A 22,906-nucleotide genomic window follows, 5' to 3' on the forward strand; every position below is an offset into this window, starting at 1 on the left:
GGGGTGGGAAATAACCCAAATGTTCATCAGCAGGAGAATGTATAAAAGTTCGATCATGCAAAATCAGCATCATTTAGAGATATGCTGAAAGGGAGGTAAACTATTACTCTACTATCATAGAGTCTCTGGACACAAGACAGATTAACAGGAGAAAAGCAAAGTTCACAAGAAAAATGAAGACCCAAAGAAGTGATTAGGCCTAAGTGCTTATATACTAGGTTGAACAAAGTAGAAGTTGTAGGAAAGTAACCAAAATAAGTGGGTAGACTAAAGGAAGATAGTTATTTTAACAAGATATGTTTATGTAGATGTCTCTTGACCTTGACTCCCCATCTTGGGTGATAAGTGTGCTTCTTCTTCCTAGTACAGAGAAGGCACCTTTCACATGGGAATTTTATCTCCTGCTTTTAGGAAGAAAAAGGAAGGTCATAGTGTCCTTGCATTGGCTGTTTTTCAAGTGTCTTCAACTCAAAATAATCAATATGCCAAAGCAGTATATTTTGGGGTGGCCTTGTCCTGATCTCCTTAAATACATATCTAGCAAAACTAACAAAAAGCAAGGAGATGATATAAAAATTTAGGGTGGAAAGGGTGGGAAATGAGATTAGGAAAGGATATATAATGACTTCACTGATAATGTTCCATTTCTTAGGCTGGGTAATAAATTCACAGATGTGTTATTTTTTGCACATAATGATTTTTCTTAATTTTTAAAGGTAGTGTTGTCATGTATAGGGAAAGTTGACAGAGTATAGGAGGTTTAAAAAGAGAAGAGACCTGAATATAGTTGGTAGAGAAAGAAGAGAGACTTGATAAGTGAAAAAGGAGAAGTGGTAAATAGCATGAGGGCTCAGTTACAATTGGAAGCTAAGAAATTATATTTTCTAGGAATGCTTGGTTGCCTTACTGTAGACAGCAGATGGTTGCATGCATTCAAGATTTGTGATTATCAAGTAGGTGCAGAAGATGGGCAGTGTTGCAAGGGAGTTAAGATTATTGGCAAGAGTAAACTTCAAAAACAAAGAAGGGGCATCTGGGTGGCTCAGTTGGTTAAGTATCTGACTCTTGGTTTCGGCTTAGGTCATAATCTCATCGTTCATGAGTTTGAGCCCTGCATCAGGCTCTGTGCTGACAGTGTGGATTTTGCTTGGGATTCTCTCTCCCTCTCTCTGACCCTTCCATGGCTCTCTCACTCTCTCAAAATAAATAAATAAACTTAAAAAAAAAAAGAAAATAGAAAAATCAAGGAATTAAGGGCATGCATAAGATCAAAGAAAAGATACAGTGGAAATAAATGAGCAAGAGAGCTATCTATTTTATTGAAATCTGAAACATTGTAAGTTGCACTTTTATGTATCATTAAGAAAACACTACCAATTAAACTATGATAGTCTTCCTTATGAGTTAGAGTTCTAACTATATATTTAGTATGCAATATAATATTGAAAGAGTTCTTTTAGTCTTAATCAGATGTAAATCTTTATCTTCGCTTACTCTTATATAAAAAGCAAAATGTGAATTAAAATAATTGGTTAAGGAATCTCTAAAACTTCTTCAGATCTAGGGTTTTTTGTTTTTTTCTTAATGGTAGTGAATTGTCATTTTGTTCAGATTTTCCATGGAATGAATGTGAGTGAGTCATCATGAGTCTTTTTTGAACTTACTTTTTCACTCAGACTCCTTGATGACTATTTTTCCAGATTTATCACTCTTTCTGACTTAGTGGTCATAAAGAGGGTGTTTGGAGATGGTGAAGAAGGCCTGTTAAATAATAATCCCAAGTGGGAGTCCAAAGTAAATTATCTCTACCTAATTGCATAATTTTAAGAAATGCTACATCACCAACACTTGATGGTACTCATTCTGAAGGTTTTGATGCTGACACTTTTAATATTCACACATATGTAGGCAATACCAAGTATATTAAGAATACCTTTTGGTCAGTAGCAATTAGATGATGCCACTGATTACAAGGTGTATCCCAATTTCAGAGATGTAACAATGTGAAATAATGTACATCTTATATTCAGTGAAATTTGGTCGAAGAATAGTGGTTGTTGTTGGGTTGGTTTTCCAGATTTACAGTTTCAAATCAGAGCTTCAGCAGTCGCAGATAATGACAAGAGTGACCATGATAGGGTGACTAAGTAGAGAGGAAACGAAACCATCATTACTGGAGCTGAGGAAAACAAGGTCAGGTCAGGGTGTTGTATGGAGGATGGCATGATGTAGAGTAGAGAGGAAAACTGAAATCAAGATGTCAGAGATAGTAAGTAATAAAAGTTCACAAATCGAGAGAAGAAAAGGATAAAGGTAACAGTCATATGGCATGAAGTTCAAAGGAGTAGGGGTTTTACCCGTAGCGTATGACACAGTGTTTTCCTAATTTGAAGAATGTGAGCCATGAACAGCCTCAGAAGAAAGGGGATTATTAGGGAAAAGCTGGTTTCAATCAAGGAATTTAAAGTTCATCAAAGGGAATGAGGATGTGGGGATTGTTGGACTTCATGAGAAGGTTTTAATCAAGGTAAAAGACACAAGAAACAGTGTGGCCATAGTATGAGAGGGGATGATTATTAGAGCAGAGCTTCTTGAGTAGTGAACGTGGACCGATACGGGTAAAGCATTAAAGTTTGCGCATACCATTAAATGTTGTTGAAACCAAATCTTTAAGTGTCTGCAGAGCTGTTGAAGGATATACAACTTAACTGATCTTCTGATGTTGAAAGTTAGGTTGCATCAAGGTTTTCACAAGTGTGAGTAGATACCCCATTATATAATACAGTGAATATCCTAGCACCTAAATCTTTTTGTACATCTTTTGTTTTTTTTCTTTTTATCCATAGAATGAACTTCTGAAAATGGAATTACTGGGTCAAAAGAAATAGATATTTTTTCAGGCTTTTAATAGATTTTGCCAAATTGGGAACTATTTCACATTTTCACAATGTGGGAGTATATATTTGCTTTTGCCAACATTGGATGATAAAATGTTTAAAATCTCTTATTAATTTGATGATAAAAGTTAATGTTTTCATTTTTATCTCCTTAGTTATTGATAAGATTGAACTTTTTTCATATAGCTAATGGTCATTCATATTTTCTCTTTTATAAATTTTCTGTTGATAGCCATATCCATGTTTTCTGTCAGAGCTTATGTAATAAAAATTTTGTCTATTTTTTACATCTCTTAAATAGGCTTTTGTACTTACAAAAGAGTTATATGAATGTGGACAAATAAAGCTCATAATAGAGATTGCAGAGTTGTAGGCCCTTTATTTTTTTTTTTATTTTTTTTTTTTATTTTATTTTTGGGACAGAGAGAGACAGAGCATGAACGGAGGAGGGGCAGAGAGAGAGGGAGACACAGAATCGGAAGCAGGCTCCAGGCTCCGAGCCATCAGCCCAGAGCCCGACGCGGGGCTCGAACTCACGGACCGCAAGATCGTGACCTGGCTGAAGTCGGACGCTCAACCGACTGCGCCACCCAGGCGCCCCGTAGGCCCTTTATTAAATGATCTCAAGTTTAAAAAACAAATGGGGCACCTGGGTGGCTCAGTTGGTTAAGCATCTGACTTCGGCTCAGGGCATGATCTTGCAATTTGTGAGTTCGAGCCCCACAGTGGGCTCTGTGCTGACAGCCCAGAGCCTGGAGCCTGCTTGAGATTCTGTGTCTCCCTCTATCTCTGCCCCTCCCCCACTCATGCTCTGTCTCTGTCTCTCACTAATAAATAAATGTTAAAAAAAGAAAACATAGTTTAAAAAATGAAGAACAGGAAGTTTTCATTTCTAAGTTTTCAGAGCACGATTTTCAATTGTAGCGATAAGCCACTTGAAGGATTGATTCTTGGGGCACCTGGGTGGCTCAGTCAGTTGGGCATCCAACTTTGGCTCAGGTCACGATCGCGCAGTTCGGGAGTTCCAGCCCCACTTCGCACTCTGTGCTGACAGCTCAGAGCCTGGAGCCTGCTTCACATTCTGTGTCTCCCTCTCTCTCTGCTCCTCCCTGCTCACATGCTCTCTATCAAAAATAAATGAAGATTTAAAAAAAAATGTGTTTAAAAAAAGAAGGATTGATTCTTGAACTGTTTTTTCTTTAGCTGAGAACTATTTTGGATAAGTGGATAGGTAAACCTCTTATTTCATAAAGAAGTCCATATGTGATTTTTTAATTGTGATTTATTACTTATGGAAAAATAGATTGATTTCTCCCCCCAAAAAAGAAAAATTCAGAACACTTTTCTGAATTTTTAATTTTTAAAAATTTTGTGACTGAAGAAAGGTAATTCAATAATATAAATTAATGGGTCCAGTATCTTATTTCTTTCTCAGTGTCATTAAACTATAGTATAAAGCTATTTCTCTTCTGGTAGTTCTCACAGCCCAGGAGACAAACCATCTAAACATGTGTAGTGATCTAAGAAAGGCACAGACATACGGTTTCTTTTGCATTTATCTGAACTGATTGTGAAGGTGTTTAAAACCATCTCCCTTTTGTATGGGGTGCCTGTGTGGCTCAGTTGGTTAAGCATCCAACTTCAGCTCAGGTCATGATCTCACAGTCCGTGAGTTTGAGCCTTGCATCAGGCTCTGTGCTGACAGCTTGGAGCCTAGAGCCTGTTTCAGATTCTGTGTCTCTCTCTCTGCCCCTTCCCTGATCACACACACACTCTCTCTCTCACTAAAAAATAAACATTAAAAAAAAAAAAAAAAACCCATCTCCCTTCTAATTAGATCATATCTGTCTGCAGCTTACTGAGACAAACATTAGATTGATTAAATAATTTTTATTATCTACACAGAACAATGAAGTACTAAAGACTAAGAATATCCAGTTGCAGTGTTTTTCTTAATTCTTCAGTTTATGGTGCCTGTACTTGATAATCACATTTTTACTCTGTGTGTGTGTGTGTGTGTGTGTGTGTGTGTAGAAAGAATATATTGTTATATATTACTAGTATATATAAAATGGACCTGGCATTTTATCTCATTTGTCTTCATGTTCATTTCTTAATTTCTTACTTGGAATTAAAGTTAATAGGAACCTACCAACTCTTAGATTAGACATATAAAACTAAGGTGTTAACCAAATATGGCTCCTCTCTCACTTTCAGTGCTATATACCTAGTAGGCTCTCAAAACATGTTTGTCGAATTAAGTGAAACATTTGCAAGGAACTATTACTTCAGGTTTTCTGAAAAGTTATTTCTCTGAGATTTTTGGTATAAAACCTATTTTGAAAGATTGTGGTACAGTGGCAGTTTTTACACTTTTAGGACCAGTTGGAGTGTTTACATTTGAGCCAATTTATAACTTGAGTTATTTTTTCTTTAAGATAAAAGCCCTTACAGGCAGTAATTTTTATCTTCCTACATTTAAAACTAATGGTAATTGTGGTTTTATTAGGAGACACTATTAAGGAATACTCTCATTTTATAAACTAATTGGTGTTCAGACATACAATTAGAATAATTGCCTGCCTGCTAATTTTGAAACTAATCAATCAGTGATTGTATTGTGTGGTTTGGTCACATTCAGCTTTAATCATTTTATTTAACAGCTATTTTTCCTTAGGCCAGTTGTAGGCTAGAATATTTTGAGGCAAGAACTAAAGTGTTTTGTGATATCTATACTAAGCAATATATATTCCTTTAAAATAATGCTGAGTGAAAAAAGCCAGGTTCAAAATGATTCCATTTATTTAACATTCATGAAGTAACATATAGGGATAGGGAACAGCTTAGTGGTGCCAGGGATTAGGGGTGGGGAAAAGAGGTGAGTATGGCTGTATAGGGGTAGCACAAAAGGAATATTGTGGTGATGGTACAGTTAAATATCTTGGTTGTGGTGGTAGTCACATGAAGCTATACATTTCATACAATAGCATAGAACTATACACATACTGTCACGAATATATACACGTATAACTGGTAAAATATGAATAAGCTCTGTGGTTTGTACCAATGTCTGTTTCCTGGTATTGATATTGTACTATAGTTATTTAAGATGTTACTATTGGAGGAAGCTGGGCAAACGACCTTCCTGTACATTTTTTTGCAGCTACCTGTGAATTTACAATTAATGAAAAACAAAGTTTTAGAAAATATACTTCAACGAGAACTCCACCCTAAACCAGAGCAATTATTAAAGGCAGATATCCCAGATCAAGTCCCACTATCCAGTTATTACTATAGCAGCACAGTAGAGGACTCCCTCAAAGAAGGGTTCTTTCTGATCTACTCATGCTTGGAGAGGTATATTTTCATTTATAAGTAGTTCCTAATAAAGCCACTATCAGTTCTAAAAAAACCCATTCCTTAGCTATGCCATAGATCCCATGGCTAGCAATGGACTTGAATGTATACATCCTCCATTTTCCTGTTGATTGGTATACTGGATATAAAACCTTAAGGCATCTTAACACAAAACACATGTACAGCCTTTTAAATATTCTACAGAATAGATTTTTCTATTTTAGTAGATGTAAATTGAATCATACTATATGTATTTAGAGTTCTAATTAAATAACAATCTTGTGTTTTATTAAGCATAGCAATAAATATAAGATGAGACAGAGTTTACATGCTTTTCTGGTGAGCACATTGGTTTAACTGTAACTGTTTTCCCATAACTTAATTTGTTTAAATATAAACATTTCTTCAGTCTCATGTTCTTAAACATGAGCATAGTAATAATAATGGTAATAATGATGGCTACCCCTTATTGAGTACTTCTTTGAGCCAGAAACTTGCTAAGCACTTTTTATATTTTATTTTCATTTAATTCTTGTGAGGATTAAAGGACCTTTGAGGTAGGTACTATTATATAGATGAGTAACATACCTGAAATAACACAGCTAGTAAGGGAAAGAACAGTTTGAACTCGGTCAGAGTCCCAAGCCTACACTTGTAACCATTATTCTGTACTTCCTTTTTATACCATACAATATAGGAACTCTGAAGTTAGAGGCTGATATTTTGGTGATTATTATATATCTAAGTTTTTTTAATTCATAAGGCATATACATGAAATCTATTACTGAGTTCATTAAGATGAAGCCTTCCTTGATTTATGCAGGAGGACTTGTTTTTGTCTTTTTAATCTTCTCTCACTTATCCTTCCTTTTTCTTTTCTTTTCTTTTCTTTTTTTTAATTAAATAAGCTCTATGCCCAGAGTGGGGCTTGGACTCACAATCCCAAGCTCAAGAGTTGAGTGCTCTACCAACTGAGCTAGCCAGGCGCTGCTCCTTTCTTTTTATAGAAACCATAGACAGTCCCTGACTTAGGATAGTTTGATGTAGGATTTTTCAGCTTTATAATGATACAGAAGTGATATGCATTCAATAGAAATTGTATGTCAAATTTTGAGCTTATCCGGGGCTAATGATATGCAGTACTCTTGTCATGATGCTGGGCTCTGGCCACGAACCACAGCTCACAGTCAGCCATGTGATCACAAGAGTAAACAACCCATACACTTAAAATTATCCTGTACCCAAACAACCATTCTGTTACTGACTTTCAGTACAGTATTCAGTAAATTATGTGAGATATTCAGCACTTTTATAAAGTAGGCTTTGTGTTAGATCATTTTGCCCAACTGTAGGCTAATGTGAGTGTTCTGAACATGTTTAAGGTAGACTGGCCTAAGCCATGATGTTGGATAGGTCATGTGTATTAAATGCATTTCAACTTAAAATATTTTCAATTTATGATGGGATTATTAGGACATACCTTGTCATAAGTTGAGAAAGAGCCGTGAATTAAAAGCTGAGTCTTAACATTCATATTTTAATTCAAGGATATCTCTAAAGACTTAGAAAAACTTGACCTTTAAAATACAAAATGTTATTGATCCTGCTTTTAATTTGGCTGGTTTTTTATCTCCAGGATGGATCTAGACTTGAATTTCTTATGTTTGTTATACAGAAAATTTTAAATGATCATTAATACATTTATTGATTTTTTATATATTGATTTAAAATTGTTCAATACATTCACTGATTTTTATGTGAGGTCACAATTATAGAAACAACTAAAAGTTCTACTGCACTCTTTATTTTTAACTTTTTGTGTGTATGTGTTTAAACAAATTATTGGCTTTTTTTTTTTTTTAAATAAACTGTACCCCCAACATGGGGCTCAAACTCATGACCCCAAGATCAAGAGTCATGTGCTTTACTCACTGAGCCAGTCAGAGGCCCTCAGTTGTTAACATTTTAGTTATTACCTTTAATAGTCACTGTCAGAGTTCGTTTAGTTAGAAAACTGAGAATCGGGCTCCTGGGTGGCTCAGTCACTTAAGCCTCCAACTCTTGATTTTGGCTCAAGTCATGATTTCATGGTTTGTGAGTGGTTTGTGTTCAGCAGTGCAGAGCCTGCTTGGGATTCTTTCTCCGCCTCTCTCTCTGCCCTTCCCCTCGTGTGCGCACGTGTGTTTGCTCTCTCTCAAAATAAATAAACTTAAAAAAAAAAATTAAACTGAAAATCGAAGGAGCTTCAAAAGGAGGTACTCTTCCCTGACTTTCTCAGCTTAGGTTCAGAGCTGCCTCTTTATTCCACTGATGATGCTGTTGGAATTCCAGGGTTATAAGTCTGTGAATAGAATGTATAAAATACTGTACTCCTTCCATTCTGTTAACACCCTTTAAGTAAGAACATCTGATGTTTTTCAAAAGTCAGACAGAAATCATCCTTCAGAACAGCTAGAAACATGGGAACAAAACCTCTTGTTATGTCTCAGAGTATATATACTTTACATTAGAAAGGCCCTTCCCAGTCTCCTTGTTCTATATTACATGAGTCTAAAAAGTACTGGCTCTGTGTTTTATTTTTCTAACTTAAGTAGTTTAGGTTGAAGCAACCACACTGAAAGCGACAGCAGATGAGTTGTGACCGGCTGGAGGAGAGATAAGAAAAAATAATATAATAAAAGCAATCAAAGAAGTTGATTGCATTTGGACACTTAATCTTCTAGTCAATCCTAAAGACATTACTAAGTCAATGATCAAGAAACATTTAATTTACACTTAGAAAGACTGAGACATTAAAAATAGATTGGAAAGAATTTATGAGTTATGCTTATTAGTAGTACATTTAACATTTTAATATTTAACATTGGTATTCTAATGAGTAAAAATGTGTTGTATCACATAACAAATTTGTATTAAATTAATAATACATGTAATACACAAGTAATCCACCTAGCATGGCACCTGGCTCGGTAAATGTTAGCTACTATTGTTTTTGTTATTGATATCTTTTTCTCTAGTTGTAGTCAATTCACTGTCACCTAAAATGTCCTTAGTTCTTTGCCTGTACAATTCTTTTAATAAGTGTGTGTTCTATTACTTGTATGGCATTTGTGTATTAACTTTATTTATCTCCATGGCTCTAGGGAACTAGAATTAGGTTTATTTATTTTGTTCTGTTTGTTGCCATGGTAAACAAAGGAGGCACCAACTGATACTACACAGCTGAAAGCAGCAAATGTCAATATGCTAGAGAAGTATAGTCCTGAGGCTGGGGGTTACACTTTTCATTAAGAGAGAAACTCAATCAGTAGCCTTATTTTTTTTTTAATTTTTTTTTTTTTTACATTTATTTATTTTTGAGAGAGAGAGAGAGAGACAGAGCACGAGTGGGGGAGGGGCATAGAGAGAAGGAGACACAGAATCCAAAACAGGCTCCAGGCTCCGAGCTGTCAGCACAGAGCCCAATGTGGGGCTCGAACTCACGAACTCATGAGATCATGACCTGAGCCGAAGTTGGACGCTTAACTGACTGAGCCACCCAGCCTTATTTTAATATAAAATTCACATACCATAAAACTCACACTTTTAAAGTGTACATTTCAAAGTTGGTTAGTATATTTACAAAGCCTTATCCTTTTAAGAAAACATTTTTTAAGTATTTTAATTATATTTCCTTTCTTAGCTGTAAATGTTTGCTTTTGCCCATTTGATTACTAAATACCTCTTGCCTTCTCTTAAATTCTTTTTTGGTTCAGGTTTAATGTCCTATCTCTTTTAGGAAGGCTTTCTTGATTCTGTGCTCCCACAGGCTTTTTTTTAAGTCACTTTATAGCTTATCACATCTATGTTCTAATTATCTCTTTAGTCACTTTTTCTTCCCTTTCAAACCATTTATCTCTCAGAGATAGAGACTGTTCTTGTTTTCCTTGCTATCTGCAGAAGCTAGAACAGTGTCTGATATGTAGGCTTTTCAGTACATATTTATTGAATGATTATAGCCACAGATAGTTCTGGCAGCCCCTAAGCCTTAACATATGCCAAGAACTTGATACTATTATTCAATGGTGAATATTAAAAGAATGTGCTTTTTGTTGCTGGGAATCATACCACTTTCGTGTTGCAAGGGACCAGTGTTCCCCTACCCAATGCATGCACACTCACACACACACTCACATGTACAGGCAAAATAAATTGAAATCTGTTAGAGATTGAATGCCTTAGTGGTGAAGTTGGGAATAAAAAGCCATGTTACCTCATTTTTTCCTGTACCACTCTATTTTCTCTTACATGTTACAGCCTGTTCTCATAATTTATAATTCATTTGTTTCCTAAGGTTTAGGTAAAAGACCTTGAAAATGTTAATTTAGTTCATAATATTTTTTCATAATTTTTTCTGTTTTTAACTATAGGTAAGGAACTGGCTGCCAACCAGAATACTAGAAACGAAATTTTAAATTAGTTTTAAACAATGACAGTATTTTTTATGTTTTATAGACCTCCGTGAGTGAAAGCCTTCAGAGGGAAGCTGCTAAGAAGCAAGCAATGAAACAGGTAAGGTGACTGGGTGAATTAAATGTGTTTGGTGAAGTATTTCAGCTCATGTTTTTTTTTTTTAAGTATAAGTTCTGGTTATCTAGGTCTTGAGACTGAATATATATAAAGAAATAATTTTATGTAGGGGCACCTGGGTGGCTCAGTCGGTTAAGCATCCAACTTCAGCTCAGGTCATGATCTCACGTTCGTGAGTTTGAGCCCCACGTCAGGGTTCTGCACTGACAGCTCAGAGCCTGGAGCCTGCTTCGGATTGTGTCTCCCTCTCTCTGCCCCTCCTCTGCTCGTCGTGCTCTGTCTCTCTCTCTCTCTCTCTCTCTCTCTCTCTCAAAAATAAGTAAATGTTTAAAAAAATTTTTATCTTGACCCTTGTTTTCTGAAAATGTTTAGGATGTTTCTTGATTCATAATAGATTTCAGGTTTTTGTGATAAATTTTAAAGGCAAAGCACAGTGAAGAATTAGCTCTTCATTGCTGTGTTGTAGATTAAACCCATTTCTGCTTTCAGATGACTCAGTAGTCTTATAGTGGATTATGTGGTTTAATAATTCTTATTAATGAACTTACTTGCTTAAAAGAAGTCTTTTCACCCTGAAGTAATTTCATGAGTTTATAATCTGAAATTCTCTAAGAATGGGGAATATCTAGTAATTTTCGATAGACTTGCCTAGAGCCTTATATTTATATGGCATTCTATAGTATTTACAAGGACTTTTTTTTAATACATACATTATATTTTTAAAATTCTCACAAACTTGCCTGTGGTCCTGATTAAGAAATCTGAAACTTCAGGTGCGCCAAGGTGGTTCAGTCAGTTAAGTGTCTGACTGATTTCGGCTCATGTCATGATCCCAGGGTTGTGGGATCAAGCCCTTCATTCGGCTCTGCACTGAGCATGGAGCCTGCTGCTTAAGATATTCTCCCTTTCTCTCTCTTCCTCTGCCTCTTTCCCCCATTCCTGTGCTCTCTCTCAAAAAAAAATTGTTTTTATTCTACATGTGTAGTACATTGGGGGTTATATTATTGATTTATGTATATATATATATATTTTTTTTTTAATCCATTGTTATAGTTTAGTCATGGAGTATTCATTATAACGTACATGTGGAACTGTTAAATTGTAAGGAATAGGGTTCAATTTGCTCCATCCACTTGACAATTTCTCATATTTTGCAATGTCAGTAGTAACATTTGAATCAAAATTGAATAAATCTCCTTGAATGACAAGTACTCATCTAAATGTATTTGTTCTAGGGGTGCCTGGGTGGCTCGGTCATTTAAACGTCCTACTTCAGCTCAGGTCGTGGTCTCTCAGTCTGTGAGTTCAAGCCCTGTGACAGGCTCTGTGCTGACAGCTCATAGCCTGGAGCCTGCTTCAGATTCTGTCTCTCTCTCTCTCTCTCTCTCTCTCTGCCCCTCCGCCCCCGTACTCTGTCTCTCAAAAATGAATAAATGTTAAAAAAAAATTTTGTTTTAATGTATTTGTTCCATATCAATACAGGAGAAAACATAACACCCTCTAGTCAATATTTGTTGGTTATTTTAGCAGTTTCAACCTGCATACATCAAATATCAGCTCTTGTATGTATAATATTAGCAACCATTTTATACCATTGTTTATTATCCCTGTAAAATTTTTAGTAGTTCAGTACTAGTAAGTAAATCTTTTAGTGAATTAATAGCTATTTATATATGGTTATATAGGTGAGAAACTGTAACGGTTTTTTGTTTGTTTGTTTTTTTAGTGTTTATTTTTGAGAGAGAGAGTGCGAGTGGGAGAGGAACGGGGGTGGGTGGGGGGACACAGAATCTGAAGCAGGCTACAGGCTCTGAGCTGTTAGCACAGAGCCTGACGTGGGGCTTGAACTCACAACGTGTGAGATCATGACTGAACCAAAGTTGGATGCTCAACCAACTAAGATACCCAAGTGCCCCTCTGTGACAGTTCTTTAGCTATATATTGTTGCAACAAAATTTATATATTTATCTTAAATTTTTATTTAAATTCCAGTTAATATAGTGTAAAGTTATTTTCAGGAGTAGACTTCAGTGACTCATCACTTACATATAACACCCAGTGCTCAAAATGATTAGCTCTTTCCTTAATACCCATCACCCAAGCCCATTCCCCCACCTATCATCCTCCATCAACCCTCAGTTCTGTATCATAGAGTCTGTTATGATATGTTTCCCTTTCTTTTGTTTTTCCCCCTTCCATGTGTTCATCTGTTTTTTGTTTTTGTTTTTTCTTAAATTCCACATATGAGTGAAATCATGGTACTCTGAGTGACTTATTTCGCTTAGGATAATACACTTTAGTTCCATCCACATCATTGCAAATGGCAAGATTTCATTCCTTTTGATGGCTGAGTAATACTCCATTGTATATGTATATACCACATGTTTATCCATTCATCAGTCGATAGACATTTGGGCTCTTTCCATAATTTGGCTGTTGATAATGCTATGGACATTGGGGTGCACGTACCCCTTCAAATGTGTAGTTTTGTATCCTTTGGGTAAATACCTAGTAGTACAATTGCTGGGTCACAGAGTAGTTCTATTTTTAACTTTTTAAGGAACCTCCATACTGTGTTCCAGAGTGGCTGCACCAGTTTGCATTCCTACCAGCAGTGCAAGATGAACCCTTACTCTGCATCCTCACCAACTCTTATTGTTTCCTGTGTTGTTAATTTAGCCATTCTCATAGGTGTGAGGTGGTATCTCATTGTGGTTTTTGATTTGTATTTCTCTGATGATGAGTGATGTTGAGCATCTTTTCATGTGTCAACCATTTGGATATCTTTGGAAAAATGTCTATTCGTGTCTTCTGCCCATTTCTTAAATGGATTATTTGTTTTTTAAGTGTTGAGTTTGATAAGTTCTTTATAGACTTTGAATACTAACCTTTTATTAGATATGTCTTCCATTCTTCAGGTTGCCTTTTAAGTTTTGTTGATTGTTTTCCTTCACTGTGCAGAAGCTTTTTATTTTGATGAAGTCTCAGTAGTTCATTTTTTATTTTGTTTCCCTTGCCTTTGGCAACTTCTAGTAAGAAGTTGCTCTGGCTGAGGTGAAAGAGGTTGCTGCCTGTGTTCTCCTGTAGGATTTTGATGGTTTCCTGTCTCACATTTAGGTCTTTCATCCATTTGAATTTATTTTTGTGTATGGTGTAAGAAGTGGTCCAGTTTCATTCTTCTGCCAGTCACCATCCAGTTTTCACAGCACCATTTATTGAGGAGACCTCTTTCCATTGGATAGTCTTCCCTGCTTTATGAAAAAATTAGTTGACCATATAGTTGTGGATCCATTTCTGGGTCTTATTTTCATTGATCTATGTGTTTGTTTTTGTGTTTGTGTTGTGTGTACTGCCTTGATGACTATAGCTTTGTAATGTAGCTTGAAGTCCAGAATTATGATACCTCCAGCTTTGCTTTTCTTTTTCAGGATTGCTTTGGCTATTCAGGGTCTTTTGTGGTTCCATACAAATTTTAGGATTGTTTGTTCTAGTTCTGTGAAAAATGCTGGTAGTATTTTGATAGGGATTGTATTAAATGTGTAGATTGCATTGGGTAGTATAGACATTTTAACAGTGTTTGTTTTTTCAGTCCATGAGCATGGAATGTTTTTCCATTTCTTTGTGTCATCTTCAATTTCTTTTACAAGTGTTCTATGGTTCCAGAGTAGAGATCTTTTACTTCTCTGGTTACGTGTATTCCAAAATATTCCTTATTGGTTTTGGTGCAATTATAGAAGGGACCAATTCCTTGATATCTCTTTATGCTGCTTCATTATTGGTATATAGAAATGCAACTGAATTCTGTTCATTGATTTTATATCCTGCAACGTTGCTGAATTCACATATTAGTTCTAGCAATTTTTTTGTTGGAGTCTTTCAGGTTTTCTACATAGAGTATCATGTCATCTGCGAATAGTGAAACTTTGACTTCTTCCTTGCCTGTTTGGATGCCTTTTATTTCTTTTTGTTGTCTGGTTGCCAAGGCTAAGACTTCCAGTACTCTTAAATAGTAATGGTGAGAGTGGACATCCCTGTCTTGTTCTGATCATAGGGGAAAAGCTCTCAGTTTTTCCCCATTGAAGATGGGGTAACTGTGGGTCTTTTGTATATGGCTTTTATGATGTTTGCATATGTTCCATCTATGCCTACTTTCTTGAGGGTTTTTATCAAGAGTGAGTGCTTTTTCTGCATCTATTGACAGGATCATATAGTTCCTATCCTTTTATTAATGTATCACATTGATTTGCAAATACTGATGGATTCGATTTGCTAGTATCTTATTAAGAACTTTTACATCCATGTTCATCAGAAATATTGGCCTGTAATTCGTCTTTTTAGTGGGGTCTTTGTCTGATTTTGGAGTCAAGGTAATGCTGGCCTTGTAGAATGAGTTTGGAAGTTTCTTTTCATTGTTACATTTTTGGAACAGTTTGAGAAGAATAGGTATTAACTCTTTAAATGTTTGCTAGAATTCCCCTGGGAAGCCATCTGGCCCTGGACTTTAGTTGGGAGATTTCTGATTACTGATTCCACTTCTTTGCTAGTTATGGGTCTATTCAAATTTTCTATTTCTTGTTTCAATTCTGGTAGTTTATATGTTTCTAGGAGCTTCTCCAGTTCTCCAGATTGCCCAGTTTGTTGACATATTTTTCATGGTATATTCTTAAAATCTATGGTATTTCTGCGGAGTTGGTTGTGATCTCTCCCTCTTTCATTTGTGATTTTATCTATATGGTTCCTTTCTCTTTTCTTTTTATTAAGTCTGGCTAGAGGTTTATCAATTTTATTCTCCAAAGAACCAGTTCTTAGCTTTGTTGATCTGTTCTCCTGTTTTATTTTTGTTTCATTTATTTCTGCTCTAATCTTTATTATTTCCCTTCTTCTGCTGGCTTTAGGCTTTATTTGCTGTTCCTTTTCTAGTTCCTTTAGGTGTGAAGTTAGGTTATGTATTTAAGACTTTTCTTGCTTCTTGAGATAGGCCTGTGTTGCAATATACTTCCCTCTTAGGATTGCCTTTGTTGTATTCCAAAGGTTTTGGACTATCATGTTTTCATTTTCATTTGCTTGCATGTACTTTTTAATTTCTTCTTTAATTTCCTGGTTAACCCATTCATTCTTTTTTTTTTTTTTTTAATTTTTTAAATGTTTGTTTATTTTTGAGAGAGAGAGAGAGACAGAGCATGAGTGGGGGAGGGGCAGAGAGAGAGGGAGACACAGAATCCGAAGCAGGCTCCAGGCTCTGAGCTATCTGCACAGAGCCTGATATGGGGCTCGAACTCATGAGCTATGAGATCATGACCTGAGCTGAAGTCAGACACTCAACAGACTGAGCCATCCAGACCCCCCACCATCTGCTCCTCCTCCCCCCCGCCCCGCATTCATTCATTAGTAGAATGTTCTTTAACCTCCATGTATTTGTGGTTTTTCCACATTTTTCTTGTGGTTGACTTCAAGTTCAATAGTGTTGTGGTCTGAAAATATACATGGTATGATCTCAGTCTTTTTGTGCTTGTTTAGGCCTGATTCATGACCCAGTATGTGATGTTCTGTGTTCTTTTCTAGTCTTTATTGCTTTTTCCCCCCTCAAGGAGTCCCAACCTTTAATATTTTCTTGCAGGGCTGTTTTTGTGGTCATGGACTCCATGAGTTTTTGTTTGTCTGGGAACCTGTTTATGTCTCATTCTATTCTGAATGGCACCCTCCTTGGATAAAGTATTCTTGGCTACATATTTTTCCCATTCAGCACATTAAATATATCATGCCACTGCCTTCTGGCCTACCGAGCTTCTGTGGACAGATCTGCTATGAAACTTATCTGTCTTCCCTCATAGGTTAAGAACTTTTTTGCCCTTGTTGCTTTTAGGATTCTTCACTTGTCTGTGTATTTTGTGAATTTGACTATGATATGCCTTAGTGATGGTTGGCTTTTGTTGAATTTAATGGGAGTTCTTTTTGCTTTTTGAATTTCTATGTCTGTTTCCTTTGCCGGGTTAGGGAAATTTTCAGCTCTAATTTGCTCAAATAAACCTGCCCCTTTTTCTCTTTCTTTATCTTCTGGGACTCCTATGATAGGAATCTTATTAAGCTTTAAGGAGTCCTTGAGTTCCCTAAGTCAACATTTGTGATCCAATACCTTTCTTTCCCTCTTCAACTTCATTATATTCCATAATTTTATCTTTTATGTCACTGATTCGTTCCTCTGCTTCATCCATCCTCATTGTCATGGCATCCATTCAGGTTTGCATCTTGGTTATAGCATTTTTAATTTCAGCCTCACCAGTTTTTAGTTCTTTTGTCTCTGCAGTAAGGGATTCTCTAGTGTCTTCTATGCTTTTTCAAGCCCAGCTAGTATCCTTATAATTATTGTTTTAAATTCTAGTTCAGACATCTTACTTGTATCTGTATTGATTGAATCCCTGGCTGTTATTTCTTCCTGTTCCTTCTTTTGGGGTGAATTCCTCTGTGTTGTCATATTGTCAAGGACAAAAAAAAGAAAAAAAGAAGCTGGATCGTAGATATGTTTTGATCTCTCTCTGCATTCAGGACTCCCTCCCCATCACAGCACCCACAGCTCTTCTGTCCCCCAAATCAACTCTCCGCAGCTCCTAACTTCAACATTGTGGCAATTTTTTCATGTCTAGTGCATTTTCTCTTAGTCCTCAGATTCATCTCTTGGGTGTTCAAAATGATTTGATATTTATCTAGCTGTGTTCAGGGATGAGGCAAGCCTAGTAGAAGAGAAGTCTCTAGTAGTAGGAGTAGTAGAAGTCTCTTCTCCTTCACATTTCCTTTAACGTTTGTCATCTGTTTGTTCCTTGTCCAACTGGAATTCTGCATAACGATAAATTTGTTAAGCACTTTTTAATGTGCCAGACATTATGGCAACCACTTCTTGAGAATTCTCTTTAATTCTTAAAATAATCCTATGAGATAAATGCTCTTATAATCTCCATTTTGTAGTTGATGGACATGAAGGCAAAAAGATATATGTGACTTTTATGAGGTCTCATAGTTAGTTCAAACCCAGGCATTGAAATTGCAGAGCCCATGCTTTTAGCCACTATGTTTACTGCCACCCTGGGGAATGGGCACAGAATTATGTATTTAGTAATATTAAGGTACTATCTTAGTTTCATAGTGGAAATGTAACTCAGCATCCTCAAGATGGTTTAATGCACACATAAAAGACTGATTGTTTTTTAAACATAAATGCTGAGGTGCTTTGAGTTAGAATTTTAGAGTTCAACTTCTTCACCATATCAATGAGAGAATTAGTTCCAGAGAATGTGATGACTTCTCCAACATAATGTAGGCGTCTAGTGTTCTGGTGTTCTTTAAAATTTTGAGGGGGGCACCTGGGTGGCTCAAGTCGGTTAAGCATCCGACTTTGGCTTAGGTCATGATCTCACAGTTCATGGGTTCGAGCCCCGCATTGGGCTCTGTGCTGACAGCTCAGAGCCTGGAGCCTGCTTCAGATTCTGTGTCTCCTTCTCTCTCTGCTCCTCCCCTGCTCATGGTCTGTCTCTCTCTCTCTCCTTCAAAAATAAATTAAAATATTAAAAAAAATTTTTTTTCACGTTCATTTATTTATTTTGAAAGAGAGAGTGTGTAAGCAGTGTAGGGGCAGAGAGAGAGAGAGAGAAAGAGAATCCCAAGCAGGCTCAGCACTGTTGGCACAGAGCCTATTGCAGGGCTCTATCCCATGAACCGTGAGATCATGACCTGAGCCAACATCAAAAGACAGATGCTTAACCAACTGAGTCCGGTGCCCCTTGTGTTCTTTTGACATTTTTGTGTTATCTTTTCTTACTTAAAGCATAAATCTCAAAACTACTTTCATTTTCAACCCTAGCTGTCCAGAACCACTTTTTTCTTTTTTTTTTTTTTAATTTTTTTTATGTCTCTTTGTGAGAAAGAGCTCTTGTGTTCTGCTTTAATACAAAACTTTTATTGTAAAGAATACTAACTTAATTATATTTACTAAATCTAAGGTAAAATGCTCTTAGAAATGGGATATTTTATTTATTTATTTATTTTTAAATGTTTATTTATTTTGAGAGAGAGCACGTGCTCAAGCAGGGGAAGGACTGAGAGAGAGAGAGAATCCCAACTAGGCTCTGCACTGTCATTACAGAGCCTGACATGGGGCTTAAACTCAAACTGTGAGATCGTGACCTGAGCCACCAGAAATGGCATATTTTTAATAGCTCGACAACATTTTTTTCTTTTTCTTTCTGTTCTTTTATCTGAACCTCAGGTGCACAGAACTGATGATAGCAACATTATTTTACTCCCTATTTCATTGAAAAAGCTATTAAATGTTATCATTAAATGCAATATTTGATAGGTATCTGTTGTCAAGCCAAAACCTCTTGGTTTGAGGTTTGTTTGTTGTTTGTTTTTAAAAGTCCTATATGAATGAATTATATAAAATAGATAATACAACAACTTGGAAGGTAGATACAATTATTATCCTCAATTTTTTTGATGAAAACTGAGGCACAAAAAGATTACACATACTTTCCCAGAGTAGCTAAGTATAGAGCCTGGGATTCAAACCCAAGCAGCCTGGCTTCAGACTGATGTTTATATTTTCAGTCTAAAATGTGATTGATAGAATTTTTATGATCTATATATGATTCATGATCCTCTCTGAGAAAAATTACTTAAGACTTTCTTTGGTATGTATTAACTGGCTCATTTTTTAAATGTGTTTGTTTGTTTTAGACCAAACTAGAAATCCAGAAGGCCCTTGCAGAAGATTCCACTGTATATGAATATGACAGTATTTATGATGAAATGCAGAAAAAAAGGGAGGAAAATAATCCCAAATTGCTTTTGGGAAAAGACCGAAAGGTTTGTAGCTGAAAAGTATAAATTTCTTTGACCTTGACTTGTATTTTATATCTTAATCTTATTTTAGCATGAGGATGATCTGAGAAAAAGCTTTTAGGTATTTGAAATGTGAAGAAGAGCCCCTAGTTGCAGATAATATAGGTTTGATTTAGAACCCAGGAAACCCTACTAAAAGTATCCTAACAGGAGTGAATAAATTATCTAACAATAAAAACAACAAGTTGTGTTTTTTGCTTTAAAACCTTCACACATTTTGGAAATTTTTTTCTTAGAAAGTCTCTGTACTAGTAACTCCTGTTCCTGTTCATATTTTTGTGTTTTATCATTCACTCATTTTTTTATTGCATTCTAGCTGGTAACAGAATCATCTGCACATGTGATCATATTTTTAGTTTGAAAAAAATACTTGAGAGTGGGAGCTTGAAATACATTCACATTTTGTATCACTTTTTGTCTTTCATAAGCACAAACAGACATCTTTGCATCTTATAGTATGTGCAGGTAGGGTGGTAGTATAAAATTAAAGCTATTCTTTTAAATAAGCATATTTCACCTAATGGAAAAAGTAGTAGGAACCTTCTGAATCACTTACTTGAAGTATTGAGACAATACCTGTGAAAAGGGTGAAAACACAGTGGAAAAATTAATTTGAAATAAAAAAAAAAGTAAAATAGCAGTTTGAATAATTTGTTTTACACTTAAATTTTTATTGTAAAGAATTTTAGTTTCACTCTTGCTAGTAAATTTATATTGAATTTTGAGAGGATGACAGTCCCGCCTATTTGGACTAGCCATTTTTATCTTAATAAATTAATGATAAAAACAATATTCTTAATTTTTATTTTTGATTCTTCCCTAAATAATCTTATTTTTCCTCCTAGCCCAAGTATATTCACAACTTACTAAAAGCAGTTGAGATCAGAAAAAAGGAACAGGAAAAGAGAATGGAAAAGAAAATACAGAGAGAACGAGAGATGGAGAAGGGAGAGTTTGATGATAAGGAGGCATTTGTGACATCTGCGTATAAGAAAAAACTGCAAGAGAGAGCTGAAGAGGAAGAAAGAGAAAAAAGGGCTGCTGCACTTGAAGGTGAAATAGAGGAGGGAAAAGGGTAGAAGGAAACCGAAGCAGCAAATTGGTTTAGCCATTTGCTCTGTCCGTGAACTTCTAGGTTATAATGTGGTGGTCCTAATTTACGTATATAGATTTAAGGTATAAGATATGATGTTTTGTAGTATTATAAAACGTTGAAGAGATTATGAGTAAAAACACAGTTTTACTCTCAGTAACTTATTTCTACTGGACTTTTCATATATCTCATTTTGTTGTTTAAAACTATGACCATTACGAGTCATTGCCATAGAAAAATTCTAAATGTAAGAACTTTTATTACAAATCATAACACCATAATCTTGGTCAGAAGCAATATAAACTGAGATTTAAATCCTAGTTATATTTTCTGGCTTTAGAAAACTAGAGTAATACCACTCAAGGAACATTAACTGTGTGGGCATTTAGAAAAAGCATAACATTAATTCAAAAAAGAAAAAGATGTGCAGGAGCCAAAGAATGTCTTAGTGCTTTACTTCAGTACTTTCTACTCATGGTCATTTCTCAAGGTCTAAGTAAAATGTATACATATAAATAGCTTAATTGACAAATGCTCATCAACTTTAAATAAAAGAAAATCAAGTCTAATGTTCTAAGGATGTATTAAGTGTTCATCTAGAGTATCAGTTGGCAGATTTTCTGTGAAGGACCAGATAAGTAAATATTTTAGGTTTTGTGTACCATATGATCTCTGTTGGAGCTCCTCAGTTCTGCCTTTTAATGCAAAAGCAGCCTTAAACAATAAACAAATGAACAAGGCTACATTCCAATAAAAATATATTTACGAAAACAGTAGGCCACATTTGGTCTACAGGCTATAGTTTGCCAACTCTGGATCTACAGTTTATATACTGTATGTTACATACTCTACACCTGTAAAACAGAACTGTGTTGTGCCTTGTTGAATATATTCCTCTCATGTTTGCTTTCCCTCTCAGCCCGTTTGGATGTAACCAAGCAGAAAGATCTCAGTGGATTTTATAGACACCTATTAAATCAAGCAGTTGGTGAAGAGGAAGTACCTACATGCAGCTTTCGTGAAGCCAGGTGAGACATGGCATATGGAATATTTAGAAGAAAAATTCTGTTCATGATCTGTGGTTGTAGGATTATTTTAACCCTCTGAAAGATAGAAGATTACAGCATTGCATGTTGTGTTGTCAGCCAAACCTGACCTGATTGAATTGCAAAGGATTTACACTTTCTTAATTAAAAACTTACAGATTTAGTTCAAGATTATTTCTATTCTTCAGGATTCCTACATGTATGTTCATAAGAAGTAGTTTATTTTCATAAATAGGACATGGCCTCCAGAAAATGTAAGATTCACATATTTAGGGCTAGAAATGCACTCTCTAATATGTAGCTAGTAGTCACATATGGCTATTTAAATAAAATCTAGGGGCACTTTGGTGGCTCAGTCAGTTAGTGTCTGACCTTGGCTCGCGTTCATGAGTTTGAGCCTTACATGTGTCTCACTGCTATCAGCTTTCAGCGTGGAGCCTGCTTCAGATCCTCTGTCCTCTTTGGCCCTTCCCCGCTTGCACTCTCACTCTTAAAAAAAGAAATAAAACATTAAAAATATATGTATTATAAATAAAAAATAAAATTTTGGTTATAATAGCCACATTTCAAATACAGTTGCCACATATGGCTAGTGGCTACCACAGATGGCACAAATATGGACATTACTATTTCTGTACATATTTCCATTAGCACCGGTATAAAAAGAAAGTATTGGAGGGTTTTTAAAATAAAATTATAAAGTATTGTAGGAATGGTTAAACGACTCTCATAAGTATATAGCTGAAGGTAAAAGGGAGAATTTGTCCTAACCTTGTATCTGAGTAAATGGTTTTTGGAACAGAGACATTCAGATTAGAGGATCTGTGTCTGTGTTGCTGGGAAAAGGAGAGAGGCAGGAGAGTGGAAGTAAAGGGAAGAGAAGGAATTAGATTTATACTTCCACCCCTACCTCCTTTGCTGCCAACTGCTAGGTTTGATTACAAAATTGATGAAAATTATGAGTCTAAGAAAGTATATTTGAAGAGAGATTTTGAATGGAGAATTAGAATTTCTGTTAGAGTTTCATCTGGAACAGTTGTGAGGCCAGCCAT

At 35.7% G+C, this 22,906-nt stretch overlaps 1 protein-coding gene across 2 annotated transcripts in view; it reads left to right on the plus strand.

Moving 5' to 3' along the window:
• The window catches only part of NSRP1 (nuclear speckle splicing regulatory protein 1), a 60,996-nt gene that overhangs the window by 35,736 nt on the left and 2,354 nt on the right, over positions 1-22,906 (plus strand). For both annotated transcript variants that reach the window (XM_049637963.1, XM_049637964.1), the window contains exons 3-6: positions 10,749-10,805; positions 19,551-19,679; positions 20,561-20,768; positions 21,728-21,836. In XM_049637963.1, coding sequence (XP_049493920.1) covers positions 10,749-10,805; positions 19,551-19,679; positions 20,561-20,768; positions 21,728-21,836 — 503 coding nt within the window. The remainder of the gene's footprint in view (positions 1-10,748; positions 10,806-19,550; positions 19,680-20,560; positions 20,769-21,727; positions 21,837-22,906) is intronic.

This window comes from Panthera uncia, chromosome E1, assembly GCF_023721935.1.
Source record: "Panthera uncia isolate 11264 chromosome E1, Puncia_PCG_1.0, whole genome shotgun sequence".
Lineage (NCBI taxonomy): Eukaryota > Metazoa > Chordata > Mammalia > Carnivora > Felidae > Panthera > Panthera uncia.